The sequence below is a fragment of the Zeus faber genome (genome assembly GCF_960531495.2).
Source record: "Zeus faber genome assembly, chromosome: 2".
Lineage (NCBI taxonomy): Eukaryota > Metazoa > Chordata > Actinopteri > Zeiformes > Zeidae > Zeus > Zeus faber.
Window position 1 is genome coordinate 22289997 of NC_137189.1, and position 21054 is coordinate 22311050.

At 44.3% G+C, this 21054-nt stretch overlaps 1 protein-coding gene across 1 annotated transcript in view; it reads right to left on the reverse strand.

Moving 5' to 3' along the window:
• Positions 1 to 1074: 1074 nt before the first annotated feature.
• The window catches only part of LOC307247973 (exostosin-1), a gene marked incomplete at both ends in the record, with an annotated part of 239236 nt that continues 219256 nt past the window's right edge, over positions 1075 to 21054 (reverse strand). The window contains 3 exons of the mRNA XM_080024150.1: positions 1075 to 1260; positions 3519 to 3690; positions 7992 to 8152. Of these exons, the coding sequence (XP_079880276.1) occupies positions 1075 to 1260; positions 3519 to 3690; positions 7992 to 8152 (519 nt within the window). The remainder of the gene's footprint in view (positions 1261 to 3518; positions 3691 to 7991; positions 8153 to 21054) is intronic.

Here is a 21054-nt window from a genome sequence, read left to right on the forward strand (position 1 = left end):
TGCAATCAGATGCAAAACAAGGGCAAATTGCACTCGCTGGCAAAACTTTATAGGCGTGTTTGCGCCGGCATATCATTAGTGCAATATCTTTTGTGAATAGGACGCTAAACCGGCGCAAATAGCGACGCAGTTGTTGCGCAATTCATGGTGCTATTAGTGGCTGCAATCCATTTCCTCGTAAATTCGCCCCTTAGAGTCTGAAGTCTGTCGTTACTCAGTAGCAAAGAGGCAGAACAAGTGTGAAGAAATTGGTTGGTTTCACAGTGAGTAGACATGGCAGCTGGGATAATCATACATCACCTTGCCAAGTACAAATTCAACATAAAATTTACGTATTCCAGTAGGGAGTGTCATAGAAAAAAACTTTAGAATGCAAAAAAAATAAAAATAAAAGTTCACTCCATAAGCTTATGCCATACCATACCATACCAAGCATGTATGCCATAGCAAGTGTACCTTCCAGGTTAAGTGGACTCCACCCAGTTTAGTCAATTGGCTGAAATACAAAATTCAAATACCCACCTCCCTAGTGCCAGTATGTGGTATACCACTGCAACTCATATTAATGACGACAGGGGTGTTAGAATCTCCTGCTGACTAATGCTGTTCCTAAACACCTGTTTGCACAGCATACTAGGATCAGCTGTGGCAGTTTTCCCCACACATACCAATGCATAAGGGCCACAGCAACCATTTAGTAAATACAGCCCATAGTGTTGCGTATTCCCAAGAGGGAATTTCTGCCTCATGTGTGTTTTCCTCAGTACGTGTGCCGCACTTAGACGTGGACATTCCAGGTTTTGAATAATAAAAGGCTTCATTATTTTTTATCAATCATCTGGGTTTTAACAACCAGCACAACCCAGGACTTTTAGTTTCTAAACCTTGGAATTATTACTCTTCTAGCCGTACATTTTCTTTATCTCGTGTATACCACCGTGCCAGCTCTAACTAAACCAGACGCACACATGCACGCAATCAGTCTGTTATCGCTAATGCCATCGGTTAGAGTCTTTCTCTTCCGGTACCGTGATACACCCACACACACACTGTCTTTGGTAGGTGTTGAGGGGGTCACAGCCTCTCGATGTCCCTGTACTTCTTCCTCAGCATGGACACCTGGTCCCGGAACAGCACTGGATCCAGCCTCATCTGGGAGTGCAGGAGAGGCATGACGCCCAGCCAGCCGCTGAAGGCGTTCATGCATGTCTGGCGCTGGGCGAAGTGGTCCGGGTCGGCCCACCGGGACGTCTTGGAACCCTTGGGGTGGGTGGTGGGGGAAGAGGGGGAGAGAGATCGAAGGCAGGCTAGAGGTTAGGGAGGAAACAGGGGAACATCAACTCATGGGCTTGTTGTACCCATAAAACACAATGACAGTGTATGTCAAGGCAAAAACTATATCAATGAGCTCTTTCCAAACCAGAATCCTTTCATTGCAATTGCTAAGCTGGGTGAGTTTCACGTCCACCCAGATGTTGGAAATGCTTGAGCGGTCAGTAACGTAACATTTATAGGAAAAAGGAAAGGCTTTCTTTTACTCCTGGAAACCTTGCTGGCTTACATGCCGCCGCCGACATCTTCTACTCTATTATGTGGACAGACTTGAAGAGGTCAAACAGCTCAGCACAGAACATCCGAGCAAAGAGAAATATGTTTTGAACAGGCTAATGGCGCAGGCCGCAAGGAAAGAGGCCATTTAGCCTTTAGCCAAGTGACACAGTGAAATAAGGAAAAGAGAAGAGCTTGTGGTGATGGACAAATTCAAAGTGGTTTTTCGTGTTCCCACAAAAAGAACCATGTCAAACTGAGGGGGGAGGGGGGATGTCAGTCAATTGATTTTTTTTTCTGCCATTCTCTCCATCGCACGTGGCCCCCGCAAAGTTTTAGACTCAGTGTGAAGTAGTACGGCTACTTGCTGAAATCTTTCCACCTCGTGGATCTGCACCTGCTCCAGCTCAGAGGCAGGGTAACAAATCTCTGTCAACGTGAAAGTGAGAGAGAGAATGGAGTGGTGGAAAGAGATAGAAATAGTAAATGAGAGAGAGGGAGCGTGAGAGTGAGAGAGGGGGAGAGAGAGGGGACTAAATCTATGTTTGCCGTGCTGCCTTCACAATTAAGACATTAATCACTGAGTCCATACTGCAGAGTCATCGTCCTGCCTCCGGCCAGGCCATCAATCAGCACCTGACATGGAGTTGGGCCACACACACACACACACGGACATATAATAAGGGATCTCCCAAGGAGAAGGTCAAATACCCTGAAGCCTCACTGTGGCTCATCTGTTTGAAGGAGAAGTGAATCTCACCGTACTTTCACTGGAGAAACTGATGGGTGAACTGACAGCCACCTTTTTATTTTTCCTTATTTTTTAGTTTCCTCCTGTTAAAACCGCTTCTTTACATTTCCTGTGCTTTTTATGAAGGCCCCAAAGAAAAAAAGGCATGTAAAGACATACGTAGCAGATGACTTCATTGAATTTACTTCAAAAGGACTAATGACAAACCTACAGCTGAATTGGATGTTGCCCATCAATGAATCTAGCGGCAGAAGGATCAGGCAGTTGGCAAAGCACCATCACAGTCTTCAACCAGTGCTACGTTCAACACTATTACTGATCCTATTTGCGAAAAGGGAAGTGTGATTAGAGCCGGAAATGCTCTGCCCCAACCGCCCTTATGGGTCTACAGCCCTCCATGACATTACAGAAGCCATCAAGTCGATGCTAATTAGCCGATGCTAGTGATTCAAAACAGCCTTTGGATACTTTGTATTGAAGGGAGTTGGCAACATTCATAAGATTAAGCATCTGCTTTTATGTAGGAGCACATAGTTCTCTTGATTGGCTAAGTCTAAGTATTTATACGATACGTTGCATCTCTACAAGAACAGTTAAATGATTCTCTTACACAAACCATGGAGAGCAGCTTTGGCGGGAAAAAGATGGAGCAAAGATGTCTTGCCTAGTCGATTTTATCCCAAATTTTTCCCCCTCGGCCGTCCCCCAGACCAATGCTTGTAATGGGCCGGTACCCGCCAGTACGCAACACCGGCATGTCTACATTTTACTCTTTGGTGTACCATGACTTTTTCCTTGACTACCGGCACTTCTCACATGCTGCCTCGGTTCTGCCCTTTCAATTAAACAAATCCAGTGGACATATTGTAAGATATATAATATTTTATTGAGTCGAAGTGCACTACTTCTTTTAATTATGAGAAGCTCCACCAGCTCAAGCTGCGCGCTCCGCCTTAAAAACCCCCCGGTCAAAATGTGAATCAGGTTAGCAACGGCATATATTTTCTACGCTGTGGGTCCCCGTTCCCCGGTTCTGTAAAACAAAACAAAGAAAAACAGTGTCTTTTTTTTATCTTTGATGTATTTATTTTCCTCCCTTTCCTAATTGGACGAAACAACCCCCCCACCCCATCACCATGTGAACAAGGGCAGTACCAGGACATACTTATTTCCACTTCAAGAACTGCCCCAGACCCATGTTTTCCACGAGTTCCCCCACCTGTGTCATCATGGTCTCCTTGTACTGTTTCTTCTGGGTGACTTTGATGGGTGGTTGCCTGGTAATCGCCGACACCAAGAAGTTCATCAGAATGTCCTCGCAGTTGGCCATGCGGTCCACCATGGTCAGCAGACTGGCTGGTATGTAGTGGGTGTACAGGTGGTGGTAGTACCTGGCAGACGTGCACACACACACACGCACGCACGCACGCACACACAAACACAGACATTTCAAATGTATCCAGGGAACGAGGCAAGTCGGTAATTTCAGTTGAGGTTATTTATACCACCGTGACTACTTTCAACAGAGATGTGAAAATCATTGTCCAAAGAAAAAACATTACAGTCAAGTCTGAGTTTTTTTGTCCACAAAATGTGGCTTACTAAATCTGTTTGAATACTGTTTTATTCCATGACATACAGTAAAAAAAAAAAGGTTACAGCAAATCAAAAAGCAATTTATTACGGTACAAGACTACTTCTTATTTCTCTTTTCTGCATACATTTGAAGGACAAACATCATTGCCTTTGTGAGTATTTGCAGTTATGGAAAGATTATTACTGACTGCAACAATCGATTTCAACATACATTTTATTTTTCATTAAATCTTACTTTTCTTTTTCTTTTTAAATGTGTTCATTTTATTTATTTTTTATATGTAATAATAATAATAACCATCATCGTCATCATAATAACCATAAAATAATAATTATAATCATCATAAATAAATAATTACAATTAAAAATATATCAAAGAACATTTCTAGGGAGCTTGTAGGAGCTTTTTATTTTTATTTTTTATTTTTGCCTGCCGGCTTAGCCCGTAGGATTGAGAATATTACATTTATTCATTCATAGAGACATTCATTTTTGAAGAACCGCAAGTCGTACACTGTGCACAACCGAGATGCAGATGAGAAGAGGGGAGTCGAGAGAGGTTTTACGCAATAGCACTTTTTGTTTTTGGTTTGATTCTCTTCAAGTCAAGTCTGTTCCAGTTTCTTCTCCTCCGTTATGCCACACGCTCCCCCTGGTGTGTGTCCCCCCCCCCCCCCCCCCCCCCTCCCCTCGCTGTGCTTTCACACTCCTGTATTGCATTCTGTATGGGCACGGTGTCTGGTGCAGGATCAGCATGCTGAGAGCACTAGATCACTGTCAACCCTGCTACCGCCACGCCAAGGTCTGCAGGCCATCTTTCTTTCACACACGCACACGCACGCACAGGCACACACACACACACACAGAACCATGCATTCACAAACTGGGCAATAAACACTAGAGTACCGACAGACATGCACTGATACAGTGTTTCCAAAACTTTTTGCAATGAAATAATCCCAGGACACACTACTATCCTTTTAACCACGAACATCATGTAGGACTGTGCTTATTATTATGGTGTTCATAGTGACGCAAGACTCTCAAGCGCCTCGTTAGTAGCGAACAAATCTTTTAGATCACTCAGCGTAAGAGTGGGCGAGTGGGTCTCCATCTGATAAGAATTACTCAGGTCTTAATTAAAGTACAAGGCAAAACAGACCAAAGAATTTGGCACAATTCATATTGAGTGCGACTGATTTTCTATTTGTATTCCACTAAAATAGATCATTTTGACCCAATTAAATGAACTCAGAGCCAAACCGACTCTTATGTCTCTTGTTCATCATTCACAAAGTCCCGCCTCGCTCCCTGTGCATTACACCAACTGAATCGAACACTAAGGGTCATAAAATCTCCAACGACTAAGTAAAAGCAAAGTAAGTAAAAATGACTCTTTTTACCAAGTGACTTATCAAGAACCGAATCTCAAAAAAGGGTGTAACCTTTCATCACCACGAATAGTTGTCATTTTCAGAATTAAACTTGTTCTGCTGGAGCTGCTATTCTGGCTGGAACCAACATAATAAAAAAATAATAAAATAATAATAATAATAATAATAATAATAATATTTTTATTATTATTATTATTATTATTATTATTATTATTATTATCATTATTATTATTATTATTATTATATATGAATGCAGCCTTACAATATTGACCTTGCAACACAAATGCTAATTTCCTTTCTTTATTATATTTGATCTTTCACAGCACACCTGGCAAGTTCTTGCGCCACAGTGGTTTAAAAACACTGAATATGCACCAATGCACACACACACACACACACACACACACACACGCACACACACACACACACACGCCTTCAACTTCGATCTTGTTTTGGATACCCTCTTAACTCAGGTCTATCAACTTTTTCTAGTTTCCTATGTGCTCTTGCTATTTAGGTCTCCCCTTTATGGCTCTGCATTTTTCTCTCCTTCCCTCTCTCTCGCTCTCCCTCACTCACTCTCCGTCTTTCCTAACAGACAGCGTCTCTAAAGTCAAAGTGCTCTGTAACAAAGAGCAACGAGGCGCTAAAGAGGCACATCGCAGCCTCCCAACAATAGAACAATGACGACCGGCGGAGATGGAGAGCAACAGAGAGCGACGGAGAGAGAGAGGGAGAGAGAGAGAGAGAGAGAGAGCGAGAGAGAAAGAGAGAGAGAGAGCTGTTTATCCGGGGCCGCGTGACAAGATGCTTCAAATCTCTGCAGAGAGCGATACTCCATTCAATTTACCGCTCTGCTTAATACTTGGCTTCACACCCCACAACACCCCTGCCACCCCTCCCTGTTCAGGCATTGTGTTTTTTTTTTGACAATCCTCTTTTATGAGATAAATAGAGTGTGTGTGTGTGTGTGTGTGTGTGTGTGTGTGTGTGTGTGTGTGAATGGAAGAGGGTGTGTGTGTGTGTGTGGGGGGGGGGGGGCATATCTAATTTCCTTTTCTCTAACCCTACTGTTAAAAAAGAAAACACAAAACAAAACAAAGCAAAAAAAACAACGCAAGCATGGTGAGATGTCGTCAGATGTGGGCAAAGTGATTTGGCCTCCCGTCTAAATAGGTCCACACAACACACCACACACTACACGAATGTGTAGCGAAACCAGATCGCGCTATGTCGTGCTCTGAATTTATTTTGGGCGACACCAAACGTCACTCTACCCGAGGCGTCTGCTTGATGAGCCAAATGACTCAACAAATACAAATCACGTAGTTGCGATGACACGCAACTTTTGAAACCTATTCAAATAGGTAGCTGGTGAATGTGGATGCCTGTCTAAAAGTCACATAGACGGGTGTTTTCCAACCTTATTTCTGCCACAGCCCACTTTTTACAATGAAATAATCAGAAACGTCAGAAACATGTAGAACGGTGCTTATTATTATGGCCGACAAATAGTGATGCAAGAATCGCAAGCAATTTGTTCGTAGCGAGAGTCGAGAGCTACTTCGGCAAAAGACTAGGCGAGCAAATGAATCTTTGATCTGCAAACTGAAAATAATTGACTTGCATCATTCACTGGAAGTTCTCCCTCGCTCAGCATGTGACAAAGGGTTGGAAAATTGAACGACTCCTTTTAATGAGTGACTTGTAAAGAACCGAATCTCAAATAAGAGTCAAAAAATTTTCACATTACGAAGTTGTCACTTTCAGAGTCAAACTTGTCTTGATGAACAACAGAGTTGTTATTCTGTCTGGAACTGGTGAATTACGTGAATTAGAACAGCCCTGCAATTTTGATCTTGCAACACAGGCTAATTCCATTATTTATTCTTTCAAGTGGAATTTGACGCATAAATTAAGATCCTTGACTCCTTCATACTGTATTCCATATTTTATCTTATATATTCTAGTGTGCTAATTTCCTTGACTGGATTGAAGAATGACCCATTGATCAGACATGTGACCAAGTCCCTCTTATCAAAGTCTCAAGAAAGTACCAAGTCATTGTTTCTTGGGCAAGTCAAGTCAAGTCAAGTCAAGTCACAGGTTATGTCAGGTCAAGATGAGTCCTTAGTTAAGACCAGTCAAATCCTGAATCAAGTCACCTTTTTCCCCCAAGATACTGAAGTCTTACCTGCAGTATCCGGGCTTTATAAAGAGAAAATAAAATGTATTAGTACCTGTCTAATAATTATACTATTGGTCTAACCTGCTCAAAAGTATCACCATTACTTGATTTTTTTATTTAAGCTTTAAACAAAATGTGATAGCTGTTACTGAAAGAATGTTCAAAAATACAGGAAGGACTATATATAATATAATACATGTGACAATAATGGGAGTTTCCGCAGTTTTTAAAAGGGAGATTTAAAATGTAAGGCTTAAATGTTTGCCCCACTGGACTGCATTTAAGCACAGTGAGAAGCTGCAGCAGAGTTGTACGTTTCTCAATGGTAGTTCTCAATAGTTCTCAATAGTAGTTCAGCAACGTTGACTGTAAATGATGGTCACCAACATTTTAATGAGGCCTGGAATGAAAATGAAACAAACTTATTTTTAAACTTGCACTAGTGGCACTATTAGCAACAAAGTGAAATTAGCCAAAACAAATGGACAACATCAGAGGTCAATGGGATTTGTACCTGTGGTAGAAGGCCGCCCCAGTAAGGACCATGGAGTAGTCATTGGTCCACTTGGAGGTGTAGCCCCAGCGGGCCCTGCTGGCGTCCCAGTAGTGGCTTCGGGCCGGGTAGCCCACTATGCGCTCCGGGAAACTCTGCCACACGATAAAGGCAAAGTCCACCTGGGATGGGGAGACAAACGGTGATAGAAATAAGCAAAAAGAAAAGAGGAAATAAGAAAATAAAATAATCCTTATCCTAACCCACAATTAATTTCTTCAACAAACAAGACCTTCACAAATCACCTGACCATACTGTTTCCAAAACACAGACATTCCTTCTTCCGGAAATAACCTGATTAAGTTATTGCAATGAACAATTTTCTGCTTATTGAAGTAGATCTGTGTTTTTCATGATCATGGATTACGTTCTTCAAAAATGAAGTTCAATGCTTGACAGCTGTTGTTAATGATTTTACCATTTTTACAATTTAGTTTCTTGGCTTCCTCGTGGAGCACTAAATACAAAGCCAGTTTTATTCAGCAGATGTCTATTTAAATTCCTCACATGGTTCTGTGGGATATTGTGGTAGTAATCCGTAAGATTCATTAGTTAAAAAAAATCCCATAATATTGAGTAAATAAAGTGCAACATAAAGTATCAAATATTATTTCATACATTATTTTGCACTTTATAAGAAATATCCATTCAATGCATTTGGGCTATAATGTGCTCCTCTACAAACTGTTCCCATTGTCGGTGGCAGGGTCTGCCTTTCCCAGTAGGGATGAAAAGATCGGTCATGCACAAGGAGTGAAAGGCAGACGTCATGAATTTGATACCTAGAGATTAGCTGGTAGTGTCGCAAGTCGAGGTCAGTAAGCAGAAAAAATGGATGAACATTGACAAAAAAAGTGCAAGTAGAAGATATTCACACAACCTTCGGTGATTAATAAATTCAGTTTTGAATGGAATTCTAGTGCTTGTAGTGTAAACCACCCAACCCTGTTGATCTCATGGTTTTCCTGTTTAAAAGGTTCTTCATTCTTATCAGAGTGATTGAATGGTGGATTAGGGCATAGTGAACCCCATGATCTGGGGGTGGGTGACTTTATTGTGCAATAGTGTATATTAGCATTTACAACAACATTTAAACAGACACAATGCACGCATCTAAGCAATGGAGTGCAAAGAAATGGATGATGAAATGATGAAGAATCGTGGTCATAATGGTTCATTAAGGTTCACTATGCACCCAAAACAAAATATCGAACTAAAATTGACTGTTCACCCTTTCTTGTGGATAATCTGCAGTTTGAAAAACAACTCTTAGGTTAAACTAAAAATGATCTTTATTTATTTTGAGTTTGAGTTTGGCATCTGGGCTCTGCTGCTCATCAATCCTGGGCTGGGATACAAAAAACATAGACATATGTAACGAGATAGAATTATAAGAGTAATGAGCTTGAATCACCCCATTAGATAGAGCCCAACAGGGGCAGTCAGGGAATATGGAGGGAGCGCAGCAACACAGAAAAGCAGGTAGGGTAGGAGGGATTGGCTGCTTAAATAGGCTGGCCCATAAGGGCGTGGAAGCATGTGGCGCTGCCGAGTTGTCTGACAGAACTAGCTCTGCAAGCTATGCCTCATTTGTGCCTTTGCAACTGTATTTACGTGAAGTTTATTTTAAGGAATAATACAATGATAAGTATGTCATGTGCATCTCGCGTGTTGAATGTGCGATTATAAAGAAAATTTGAATGTTGCTTTGAATACATTGATGAAAAAAACATGCAAAACATAAGATGAAAGCATTTTCATCTTTGCCACATACAGTATACATACCGCGCTTTATCCGCCTTGCTCTCCTTTTGACCCAAACTGTCTTTGGAAAATGTTTGGGTTGTGCTACAACCCTGGTTTTACAAATGAAGAACATTCTTAATATGCCATAAGCTGTCTCCAGACAGCTCCACTGAATAGAGCTGAAAGCCCTTATAACCAACCGAGTCTCAACTTGGCCTTGACAGGCTGTGATTGGACCACTAGGGAATCCATCCTAAAGCCCGCCCCCTATTATATATACTGCCTGTCACTCTTCCTCTGACATATTATTCAGCTCTTGAGCGAGCTGTTTAGTGAGGCCACCATAAAGGACTCTCTTTCATTTGTAAGCCAGCCTTGTACAGTAACACAAACCAAACATTTTACTTCATTTCAAACTCGATTTTTTTACAATGCCATACTGTATACCCTTAACCCTCACTGAACGCGAGGTCAGGGCTGGTGTGTTCTATGCAAGCCCCAAAGGCAGAGACGTAGTTCCACAAAAGCCTGGCACAGTCCATTCTAATGACAAATTGGCAAATGGGACCTCAAACCCCAATCCTAGCGTACAAGAACCCATCCATACCAACAACAAAGGGTATGAAGGTAAATTATATTGCCACCCCAATAGATCCACGACAATGCTATTGGGTGTAGATTCCCCATACGGATGAGTCTATATCACCTGACCGTCAACTAACATCAATAACGTTGCGTAACCTTGCATGCATAGCTAAAACCTGGCAGCTGTCAAAACAGCAAAACAGCCAATGTACCAGTGCTGATGTCATCATGTCGAGACTGTAGGATCTGGTGAATGTGCTTGGGGTAGCCCACCTCCTCTACTAAAGACCCTCGTAATGCCCACTAGGGAGCTACACCCCTAGTTGAATGCACTTTAAGTCCCACTGGGGATTCTTGTCCTGCAGAAGAGTAAGCCACTGAGATCGCTTCCACTATCCAGTGAGATTGACAGAAAGGGAGGGGGAGGAAATTAAGAGAGATCAATAATGGTTGATTTGAATCCCGCTCTTATGTTCTTGGGCTGAAAAGCAGGATTGGGTTTCAAAGTAACCCTCCGATTATCCGAGGAGAAAACTAAGCGAGGCTGATGGACAGACAGTGCGGCCAGATTTCCAACATGTTTTGCAGAGACAAGTGCCAGAAGCAGTACTGACTTCAACAACAAAAAAATTAAACCCACCTCTTGGAGAGGCTCAAACGGGGGTCTCGTTAAGGCATTCGACACAATAACCAGATCCCATTTTGGAGTCAATGACCGTGTTTAAGGGTGTAATTGGCATGTACCCTGCATAAACCTGGAGGCCCAAATGTGACTACCGGTGGCTTGCCATTCACACCATTAAGATAGGTATAGCAGCTGATATAGCAGCCAGATACAGCTTGAGAGTGGACAGTGGCTCTCTTATGCAGACCTTGGAGGAAACTATGACCCCAATATTAAAGCATAACGGGTCATCTCCACGTTCAATACACCAGTGCTCAAAGGCTAGCCATTTGGATGCGTAAAGAGCTCTAGTTGAAGGAGCTCTAGCACTTTGCATTATCTCTACAACTTCCATGGGATAAACCTCGTCTAATAGCCAGTCCTGATCAGGAGCCAGGTGACCAGTTTCCATTTGTGAGGAGCGGGATGGAAGATCTCACCTGCTGCTTGCATCAAGAGGTCTGACCGAGGGAGGGAGCACCCACAGCGTACCTGTAACGAGACATCTCAGGTCCGCGAACCAAGTCTGTGTCAACCAATAAGGACAGCAGCGGGACAGCGGTAGGGAAGGGAATGCATACAAACGAGCTAAAGGCCAGCATGAGCCAGGGCATCGTGGCCTAACGGGGGTTGTCGTTCTGAATGGAGTACCAAAGATGACAATGAGCCGTGTCTCATGAAGCGAACAGATCCACCTCCGCACCAGTCTGACACTTGTGGCCTCCCCTCAATTATAACCCTGTGGGTGTGGGCCCACAGCAAAATCTAAGAAGCCACCTGATGCATGGCTAGGGAGCGGACGCCATCCTGATGATTGATATAAGTGTTGTTGGAACGTATCAGAAAGTGGTGTCCTCTCACTTGTGGTGCATGACACAACAGAGCTAACCGGACAGCCTCCGACTCCAACACATTGATATGACGGGTCTTGATAAACCAGCGTTGCAGGAGTCTTATTCTGAATAGGCCCAATGGGACTGCAGCTAACTTGACATGCCTGAGCAACGGTGCCCTGGGACAGTGTGTGAGCTGGCAAAACCGCCCTATATCAGCGGATCAGCTGTCATCATTAATTGACCAGCATTTTTCCTGCCTTCTTGTGTTGATAAACTTGACCAACTACCTATCAGATCTGGGGTGGCCACAGGGGTGGGCGCCCTGAGTCTCCTTGTCAGAGTCAGATATGCACACATGGACCGGGAGTTCAAATTGAGACCCAGGTACACAGTGGAGCAGTGTCCACACAGTGGAAAACCCAGACTGTAGAGATGATCGAGTAGCGCCACAGTGTGGGAGTGCGCCAACTAATTTCAACCCGCTTCTATCAGGAGATCGTCATTGTCATCTCATCATCAAATTGTGAATATTTGGGGGAACAAAGAGAGACCAAATGGGAAAACTTGTACACCCTGTCCTGAAAGGCAAACCTCAGATATTTCCTGTGTCTTGGTATGTGAAAATAACTATCTTTCAAATCGACCGAAGTGAACCAGTCTCCCGTTGGATAGATTTGAACAGGGGTGTTGAAGCGGTAGCCTTCTTAATGTTTAAAAAAAAAAATCTCAGGTCCAGAATTGGTCACAGAGAAAAAACGTATTTTTTTGGAATCAGGAAATATTCACTGGAAAAAACACATTGTCTCCTTCCTGTCCACTACCGGGCGAATGGCGCCCTTCTCTAACAAGGACTGTATTTCCTGTTTCAGAATAAGAGACGTTGAGTCCAAGACTTCCGTCAGTGTGACTCCTGCAAATGCTGGTGGACTGAGAGCAAACTGCAGTGCATAACCCTTTTGTAGTGCCCTCTCTAACCAGGGAGAAACTGCGCCTTTGCGTCTCCATATGCTCACACAAGCGGAAAGGCATGCCCAGGTTTCCAATAGCAGAGGCAAAGGACCCGTCAAGCTCAATCGTTTGCTGGGCAGGGAGGCTCATAAATGTGTTCATGTGTTTTAGGACATGTACACCTGAGGCTTCGGCTCATACTTTTGTTTTGGGCCATGACGCTCATTTTATAGAATGGACAGGGGATCCCAGTGAACACGCTGGGAGAACAAAATAAAGGGGAGAGAGGCTGTGAGTGTCTTGTGTGTACATTAGGACTTGGTACATGAGATTGTTGCTTTCATGTTAAAGGTCCAGGTCGAACTGAAGGTCCAGTAACATGCATTCCCTCCCAGTAGAGTCTTTTTGCCCCTCACCGCTGAAGTCACAGGCTGCTGGGGCAGGGGGAAATGATGTTCCAGCCCTTCATTCTGCTAGCGGGGGGAGGCTGTGACGTCCCCAGGGCCAAAGCTGGTCTCCTCTGGGTTCGCGACGTACTTGAGGGCCGTCTAGTTGCGGACTTGTCCCGGTGAGGTGGACTGGGGTTCTGCTGATGACTGTGATGTGGGGAACAGGTTCATTGGAGCATGACCTTTTTCAGAGCCACAGACTCCTTCTGTTGACGATCAAATTTGTGGGTGATGGTATCCACAATGGGCCAGAATTGACCCAACACTTTAACCAGAATGTCCAGAAGTCCGTTCTTCTCCTTTTTGAAAATTTGCGGACAGGTTCAACCATACATGGCACTGTGTCACCACAGAAAACCCCATCACTCGGCCTGTGTTTTGCACTGCTCCCTTGGCCAAAGTGAGGCAGAAGTCCGTGGCTTAACGTAACTCCACGTATGTCTCTGCAGTGGCACCCCCCTCCAGCTCACGTAGGAGCCTGACTTGTAGGCTAGAAGTAGGCAGAAATAATTAAGCAGTGCTGCAGCCTGGCCAGTGGCCCTGTATGATTTTCAGCTAGCGTAGCTGTTAGCCTGAATGCCTTCGATGGGAGCTTTCTCCGCGTTTTCTCCTCCCTCCACGCGGATGGGTTTCTCCGCGTGGAGGGAGGGGCTGCCACTGAGAGGCCGCCACCGATTACTCCGGGGGAGCATAACGAGGTAACCCAACGCTGGTTTGGTATCAGGGGTCGAGCAATGGTTGAATACCTGGATAGGGGAGCGAGTCTTCTGTGGAGCACCCCAAGACAGTCTCACCTCTCTTGTCAGGTCCTCCAACACAGGGAGGGGCGTAGAGGGGGTGGCCGGTCCACAGCCTCCGGGAAGTATTCCCCAGCTAGCAGGGAGGGAGCAGTAGGCTCGGGGTCTGCCCATAGGATCCCCAGTTTCGCCACAGCTCGTTCCATAAGGCGCAGCAGCTCCTCCTGGAAGGGCCTATGGGAAGGTGCATGAGCTACCCCTTCTGCCTCCTCCCCTGGCTCTTCTCCTTCCCCCTCCTCCTTCTCCTCGGAGCCCCACTGGGTTGCGTGGAAGTCACGCAGCTCCTGGTGGACAGTCATCCCCTCCTGATCTACCTGGCAAGGACGCTGACAAGGATCAAGATAGGCGGGGGAGCATAGCCTTTAAACAATGTCAGAGAGTAGAAGAGATTCTTCCTCCTCTTTGTCCACATCCAAACACTTGTAGGACGTTCGGCAGTATGAAGGTAACTGGGGAGCAGGAGGCCGAATATGTCAGCCCGGTGGTGGATAACCCTAAGCAGCAGCCTCTTGCAGTCAAAGCAAAAGCAGAATTACCTTAATGAACTTTTTTTTCCCTTCTCTTTCCTTTAGATCAAAGGACTTGCTTCCAACAGCGGAGAGCTGAATAAGCAAAGAGGAAGAGTGACAGGCAGTGACCTAGTATATATACTGGGGGCGGACTTTATGATGGATGCCCTAGTGGTCCAATCACAGCCTGTCAATGCCAAGTTGAGACTTGGTTGGTTATAAAGGCTTTCAACTTTATTCAGTGGAACTGTCTGGAGACAGCTTATGGTGGTAAGAACTCGAGTTCCAAATGAAGTAAAACTCATTAAAGGTTTCCCTGAGAACTGAAGAAAGCCTCCATTGAGGCATAGCAAGGAATACTGAGAGTCAACCCTTGACTGTCCTGTCCTGTCATTTCTCCTTCTCTCTATACCGCTGTTTCACCCCACCTTCTCTTCAAGAGGATACAAAAAAAAGAAGAAAAGTTGCAGTTAAGTTGTGTGGAGTGCCTGGTTGTCCTTGAAGAGGAGGGAGAGTTTTAGTAACCTGAGAAAGCTGGCTCTTCTGAATTCAGATAAGACCACCGAGCACCGGCAGACACACCAAAAGAATAAAGGGGGATCAACCCATAATGAAATACTTATACAAGCTGGCGCGCTCACAGACACACACACACACACACACAGCGATGCTTGCGGAGCTCAGGGAGTGAAATTAATTACAGGTGTACGTGACAGAGTATCTTGAGAGAGCAGAGCACAAGGCGGATGGTCTTTGGTGTTAATCTGATGCCTCGCGGCCTCTCTGTCATGATAGGTGTGAGCAATTACTGCGCAGCACCGACAGCGATGGGCCCAGAGCGAGGGGCTGGAGAGGATGTGCACTCTACACACACACATTGGCACATGAGTATGTGTGCTAATGTGCGAGCTGCGGTGTGCGTCGGATTCTGTGAAAGCTGAAGAGTCATTTACCATACCGTTGCAAACCTAATTTTGCCCAGAGGAATTAATAAAGACTCTTTATAACAGAGGGCCCTGTGTGTGCTTGTGTGTGTGGATGTGGAGTAAAGAATGGAGATGTGTGTGATTGAGAGAGACACAGAGAGAGAAAGAGAGAGAGCCGGGACCCAGATTCTCTTCGTTCCTCTTCTAGAGGTAGTGATGGCAGATTGTGGTCATTTGGAGTATTCCGTTGAGGAGGGGACCATTAAAGGAGCAAATATTTATTGGGCGTTCATTCAAGGGTGTGATTGTTAACATTCGCTTAAAAACACATTACACGTACAGGAATGACCCTCTCACTTTATTACAGTGTGTGTGTGTGTGTGTGTGTGTGTATGTGTGTGTATGTTTAAGGCCACATGCGTGGCGTAGCACATGATACACGGACAACACATGATCCACATCTACGGCTGGTTGCAGGCTGTTAGCTAGAGGTGTATTAGACTTATTATAAAATAAAAAAAACATTGCACAATTTTATTTAATGCTTTATTTAAGTATTTCATACAATTGTCCGTTGAAGTTGAATAGTCTGTTTACCATTCTATTCAAATGGCCCGATCCCAATGAAAAGAATAGATTGATAGATGGATAGATACTGTAGATAGATAGATAGATAGATACTGTAGATGGATAGATGGACGGATACACAGACAGATAGACTTTTTTTGGTCCAAAACTGATCCTAGGAGCAGACAGAAGAACTAGCAATACAATCTGTTAGAAATACTCTTCGACATTTAGATCTGAGAGATTTAACATTACGCAATGAAACCTGAGCTTGGGCCACATTTCCCATAATCCCCGCTTTGCAACCTGATCATGCACCGGATCTGCACAGCTTTGGTTTGGATATCTCCTGTCTAGACTACTGTGCCCCCACCGACCCCCAAAGCCAAATTACTTTATCCTGCAACTGCCACCAACCCAGAGTTCTGCAGCCTGGCATTGGCTGACACCTCACTTCACAGCTGCCCATAGGCAACGTCCAAAAAGGACCCCCACCCACCGTTTTTTTTAGCATTTGCTGGTACTGCGAGGAGTTTTATGCATCCCTTGAGTGTATGCAGACAAGCAGTGTATCTCCCCATGCCACGGACGTCCAGGCTGTGATCCAGAGGCCCCTAAACGCTAGCCTCCAATCTGCTGACATTGCATGACTCGTCCTTGTCCCCTCTACGCCGCAACCTGTTTATCATCACCCAGACTTACAGACTGTAAAAAAACATGGAAAAACTGTGATGATGTTTCTGAAGATACTATTTGAAGTTTGTCTCAGTTCCCAGCCTCCAGCTAGGGCAAGGAAATGAGCTAGAGCTTCCTAATTCGGCCAGTGAGGCGGAGTCTTAGTGTGTTGAGGTGAGACGTGATGCCACCAGACAGTCTGAAGAAGAGGAAACAAGCTGCTTTGCTCAAAAGTGAACGAGACCTGTGAATTAAGAAAACTTGAAAAGACTTGCAAATATCCATCTATTTCAGTCTTGATAGCCTCTTTATAAAACAATCATTTGCAAAATCCAAAATTCTATTGACTTCCATTCATTCTGAGGCTTTCTGGAGCCAGCATCATTGGCTTCAATAGTCGTCCATTAAGGTTGTCGCTCCACCGGACCTCATGTTTATTTATTTTTCTGTTGCAGCCATCGAACCTGCCAGACTGCCTTGGTAAGCAGAGATAAAGGCTTAACATATAGATGAGATTATGTCAACTAATGTGAAAGAATAAAAGTTTGTGTGAAGCATAAATGAGATGTATGAGGGACAAGTTGGGTGACCCGAGTGCACTGCATGTTTGAACTTGGTGAATAGGATGTTGTAATAGCCTCTCATCACCAGTAGAGGCAGAATTATACACAATTCAGCTGTTAATATAACAAACTAAAACATCTTAACATAGGAGAGGGTGTTTCCAGATCATTGTGATAAACACATTGAGTGTGTCTTTTGAAAGGTCACTTCACATTTGGATGCAGCCTTACTAACAAAACCCACAGACAACTTTCATTAATTATAATTTTTCTCTTTCCTATTTCCCCCCCCCTGTAATAGCTCTCAAAGGAATAATTGTACATTTAATGAGGTGAAACAATGCAATTAGGGAATCGCCAAAGCCGTTCTTCCATGCTGTAATTATAATATATAACAAGTCCTATTAATAACGCAGTGTTCTCTCCCTCGCTCTCTCTCTCTCAATCTTTTCCCCCCCTTCAGACGTCTTGGGCGTGAGAGCGCACACGCATTCTCACTCGTCTGAGATATTCTGTCCTCTCGGCACTTGCGATCGTGGTGTTTAAAGGGCAATTAGCGAAACGGGTTACTGGGCAGAGCAAAGATACACTTCAGCACCTCTTACCGACCCCACCCCTCTCTTTCCCAATACTTTCCTACCTCTGTCATGGCGATGTTATTCCTTCTTCCCGCTTCGTAGAAACAACCGCAGGGACCCGTAAAAAGTTGAGCCGGGCAAAGTCGGCCGCACACCATAATGTGTAATCGAGATTGAAATAGTGTGGAAATAGGGGTGTTCATCGGATATTGACCCACTTCCATAAATAAAGCAAGCTCTACTGGGGATCGCACCGTGTTAGCCAGGTCCCCCTAATCCGTTATGGATCACATCACTAACTTTGTGAAAGCCCCGGGGGGAACCGGTGTCAGTGGTGCAGCGGATTCTTCAAGCAGTGGTGATTTTAGGGGGTGGCCACGGCCACCTTTGAAATCTCATTGGCCACCCCTGTGGCCGCCCAACATCTGATGGGAAGTTGGCCAACTGCACCAATACAAGAAGGCGGGAAAAACGCCGGTCATTCAAGACAGCTGATCCGCTGATATAGAGCCAGTCTGCCATTTCCAACTACTACAGAACTGGAAGGCTGTTAGAGCTGATCTTTGGTTAGTGGACGCCGCCAAGCGGGGGTCGTGCACTCATTTCACAGCCACTGTCAATTCCATCCCCGTCTCAAAAGTGAACTTGACGAGCGAGCGAGTGTTGAGCAGTTGCGAGAGCGTGGGCATGGTCGTGCGAGCACAGGGGCAGGACCGCTCCCGCGTGGCCACCGCTGCATCTTGCATGTGCACGCTCCTGCTCTGCTCCCATTCCCTTCCTGGTCCTCTGTAGTTCAAAAGCCCATTACTGCATCCAAAATAAACATTAAAAGGAACGTGGTTTGTTCCCCGTTAATGGTATGCGCCGCCGTGTTGCTGTGACATGGCATGATATGAGATGTATGATTTCCTATCCCAATTTTTATCTCTGACTATACAGTTTCTGCTGCTGCAAGGCCTGAATTTCACTCCAGGGATTGATAAAGTGTTATCGTGTCATCATGTTAGCTCAGATAGATGTATGGATGGTTGGGTGGATAGATGGCTGGATAGGTGGGGTGGATGGTAGGTTGGATGGATGGATGGTTGGATGAATTGTTGGGTGGACGATTGATAGACGGATTGGATGGTAAGGTGGATGGATGGTTGGGTGAGTAGATAGATTGCTGGATGGATGATTGGATCATTGGAGAATCTGAAACGAAGATGGCAGGATGTGCATTTCTTGTAGGCCACCATGGCTCCTTACTCAACTCCTCAAGAATTTATTCGTCCTCCGTTCCCATTGACATCTGTCTCAAATAATAATGTCACAACACACAATTGGATATTACAGCACTACATCACAGGAAAAGGATTCTCTAGTGCTCCATTAAATAAAAGAGAGCTCCGCCGGCCCATCCAGCCTACCCATAGTAAAAGAAAGGGTTAGCACGGCGTTAAGTCATTTTGTTCCGATCCCCATTACATTTATTGCCAACTGCACATCCAATTTTGCTGCCCTGACAAAAGGCATTACCCGCTGAAACGTTTCTTTTAGAGACCGAAGCTTTGTATGTTATTGTTCAGCCAATGCGGCCAAATTATTCCGTCATTGCTTATTTTGGCTGCCTTTGTTTCAGTGGCAGGGGAAGCAGTAGGATACAGAACCTTTTTTCTTTATTTCTGCAACCGAAAGGACTATTCTGTTGAGGGAAAAGCAATCGCCGGCGGGTATAAAGAGTTGGGCTTAAAGCCTGATCTGGGCCGTATATCTATCCAATGAGACCTTAAGATTTTTATCGTGGGTCTAGATCAACAGTCCTTTGGTCTCGGAGGCTTTAAAAATATGGCACCCGCGTGGAGCTGGAAGGCTGCTGTGATTGAAAACCCTCTAGTGATATATATATATATATATATATATTTACACACTGTATATATATATATATATATATATATATATATATATATATATATATATATGGGACACAAAACAGGCCATAATAACCATAACAGTCAAGATATTGAGGACTTTTTTTCAGCATTCGAGGGTGTTGAGCGTCTTTTAGTGTACAAAACACGTGCACTTATCTCTGACCTCATGCAATATATCCGATAATACGCGCTGGATTTTCCACCCCGATGGATGCCACCGCGATAGTTATCAGACGGTGCGGGGGCGATAAGGGATGTGTGCGCCTTTCGCTGGATCAGTAAATTCCCTTTTTCCCTTTTTTTTTCCTTCTCAGACTGAGGGGTTTCGAGATATTACACGATTTTGTTTCTTTTTAAAAGTGAGGCAAAGCACGTTATTTACGGCGATACCCTGGAAGGGGAATGCATAGTTGTTGTCGGGGCATCTCCAGGTATACAAATTCAATCCAACGGGGAGAAATGAATCATGGGGGCTTTCCTCTTAAAATATGTCAAACTTGGTAATGTCGCAGTTAGAACATGAAAAATAATTTGGATTAATTTACTAAAAAATGTTCACAACTTTGGATGGGTAAGGATATCAAACTGTAGGGGAACATTAAAAAAAAAAAAATAATAATAATACTGTCAGGCCCAAATTAAAAATGAGATCGAAACAGGGATTGAAATAAAGACAACTGATCACTAAACGGGCTGAAACATTGCAAGGCACAAGCGATTCGTTCGTAGCGAACAAATCTTTTGAATGACTCAGGAGTCATTCAAGAGTTGCTATTTCGCGACTCGGTAAACTGCAGCCTGACCCACCGGCTGACCCGGGGCTCCAATCTCGAGTGAAAAGACCCGAGAGCCCTGAGCCGTGAGTCACGCATGCGCCCCAAGTAAAGGCATCGACTCCTGACTCCAGCTTTGATTGCGAGCGGCATCCGTGAGCCGTGAGTGAACGAGGATCCGTCCGGTCACGAGTCCCGCATGCGCATGCGCCTGTGGGAGTTCCATTCACAAATTAGAGCCGATGCTGCGTGAAATGCTTTAATGCTATGAGATGCCATATGCTATATGAAACAAAAGTGTCATTATTATGCGTTTTAACTTCAAATAAAATAAATAAATAAATGTAGCGCGTAAAAAGACAAATTATGACAAAAATAGGGAAACTAATAATAATGGTGGTTAAACCCTAAAACTGTGGGTGTGCGATCATCACAGGTAGGTTATTTTTAAGCTCAACTGAGGCATCAAAATGAGTTTTCGATAGAGCATCCCCC